Source organism: Rhinopithecus bieti, unplaced genomic scaffold (assembly GCF_001698545.2).
Source record: "Rhinopithecus bieti isolate Rb0 unplaced genomic scaffold, ASM169854v2 scaffold_19969, whole genome shotgun sequence".
Classification (NCBI taxonomy): Eukaryota; Metazoa; Chordata; class Mammalia; order Primates; family Cercopithecidae; genus Rhinopithecus; species Rhinopithecus bieti.
Genome location: NW_016810434.1, coordinates 483,891 through 484,601, shown reverse-complemented (window position 1 = coordinate 484,601; position 711 = coordinate 483,891). Strand labels below are relative to the sequence as shown.

At 69.6% G+C, this 711-nt stretch overlaps 1 protein-coding gene across 1 annotated transcript in view; it reads right to left on the bottom strand.

Moving 5' to 3' along the window:
- The window catches only part of TMEM37 (transmembrane protein 37), a 7,175-nt gene extending 6,994 nt beyond the window's left edge, over positions 1-181 (bottom strand). The window contains exon 1 of the mRNA XM_017891992.1: positions 57-181. Within this exon, the coding sequence (XP_017747481.1) occupies positions 57-77 (21 nt within the window). The 5' untranslated portion in view covers positions 78-181. The remainder of the gene's footprint in view (positions 1-56) is intronic.
- Positions 182-711: the final 530 nt, after the last annotated feature.

Below are 711 nucleotides of genomic sequence, written 5' to 3'. Positions count from 1 at the left end.
CCCACCTCCCACGGCGGGCAGCACCCCGGGTCAGCGCCTCGCCGGGCGCCGGCTACCTGCACGCCGATGGCAGTCATGCTGCGCCCGGCGGCCGCGCTGCAGCCTCGCTCCCTCCAGCTGCTCTGCTGCGGCCGCTGGCGCCTGCCCGGGACCTCTCCGCGGGGGCGGGGCGGCTGCTGGAGGCGGGCGGGGCGGGAGGGGGCGTTCAAAGCTCGGCAATTAACCCCGTGCGGGCTCCGCCAGCCCCGCCGCCCTCCGCAGCTCAGATTACGCTGAGTCAGCGAGGGCGGCCGGAGGAGCCCCTGGGGAGCCGCGGGGAGGACCCGGCACTCGGGGAGAGGGATCCCTCGGGTCCCAGGGTAAAGGATCGGGAAGTCACTCCGACGCTCCCGAACCTCCGAGGACCGCTTCGCCTGGGGCGCAGATTCCTCGAGGGCCGGGAAGGCGACAGAGGGCCCGAGGGTTCGGTTCCTGTTCCAGCTTGCAGAGTCGAGCCTCTGGGAACGCGGCAGGGTCCGAAGGGAGGAGGCACGCGCCGGGGCTCTACTGCCCTCACCCTGCGGTGTGACCTTGGGCTACTTGTTTAGCGTCTCGGAGCCTCGGTTAGTAAGGGAAATAATGAATGTGAAAGGTGGGGCTCTTGCCGGGCCCTCGCTAAGTGTAAACGGAGTGGAACCTTTTGGGCAATCCTACTTGCGTCCCTCAAAGGGG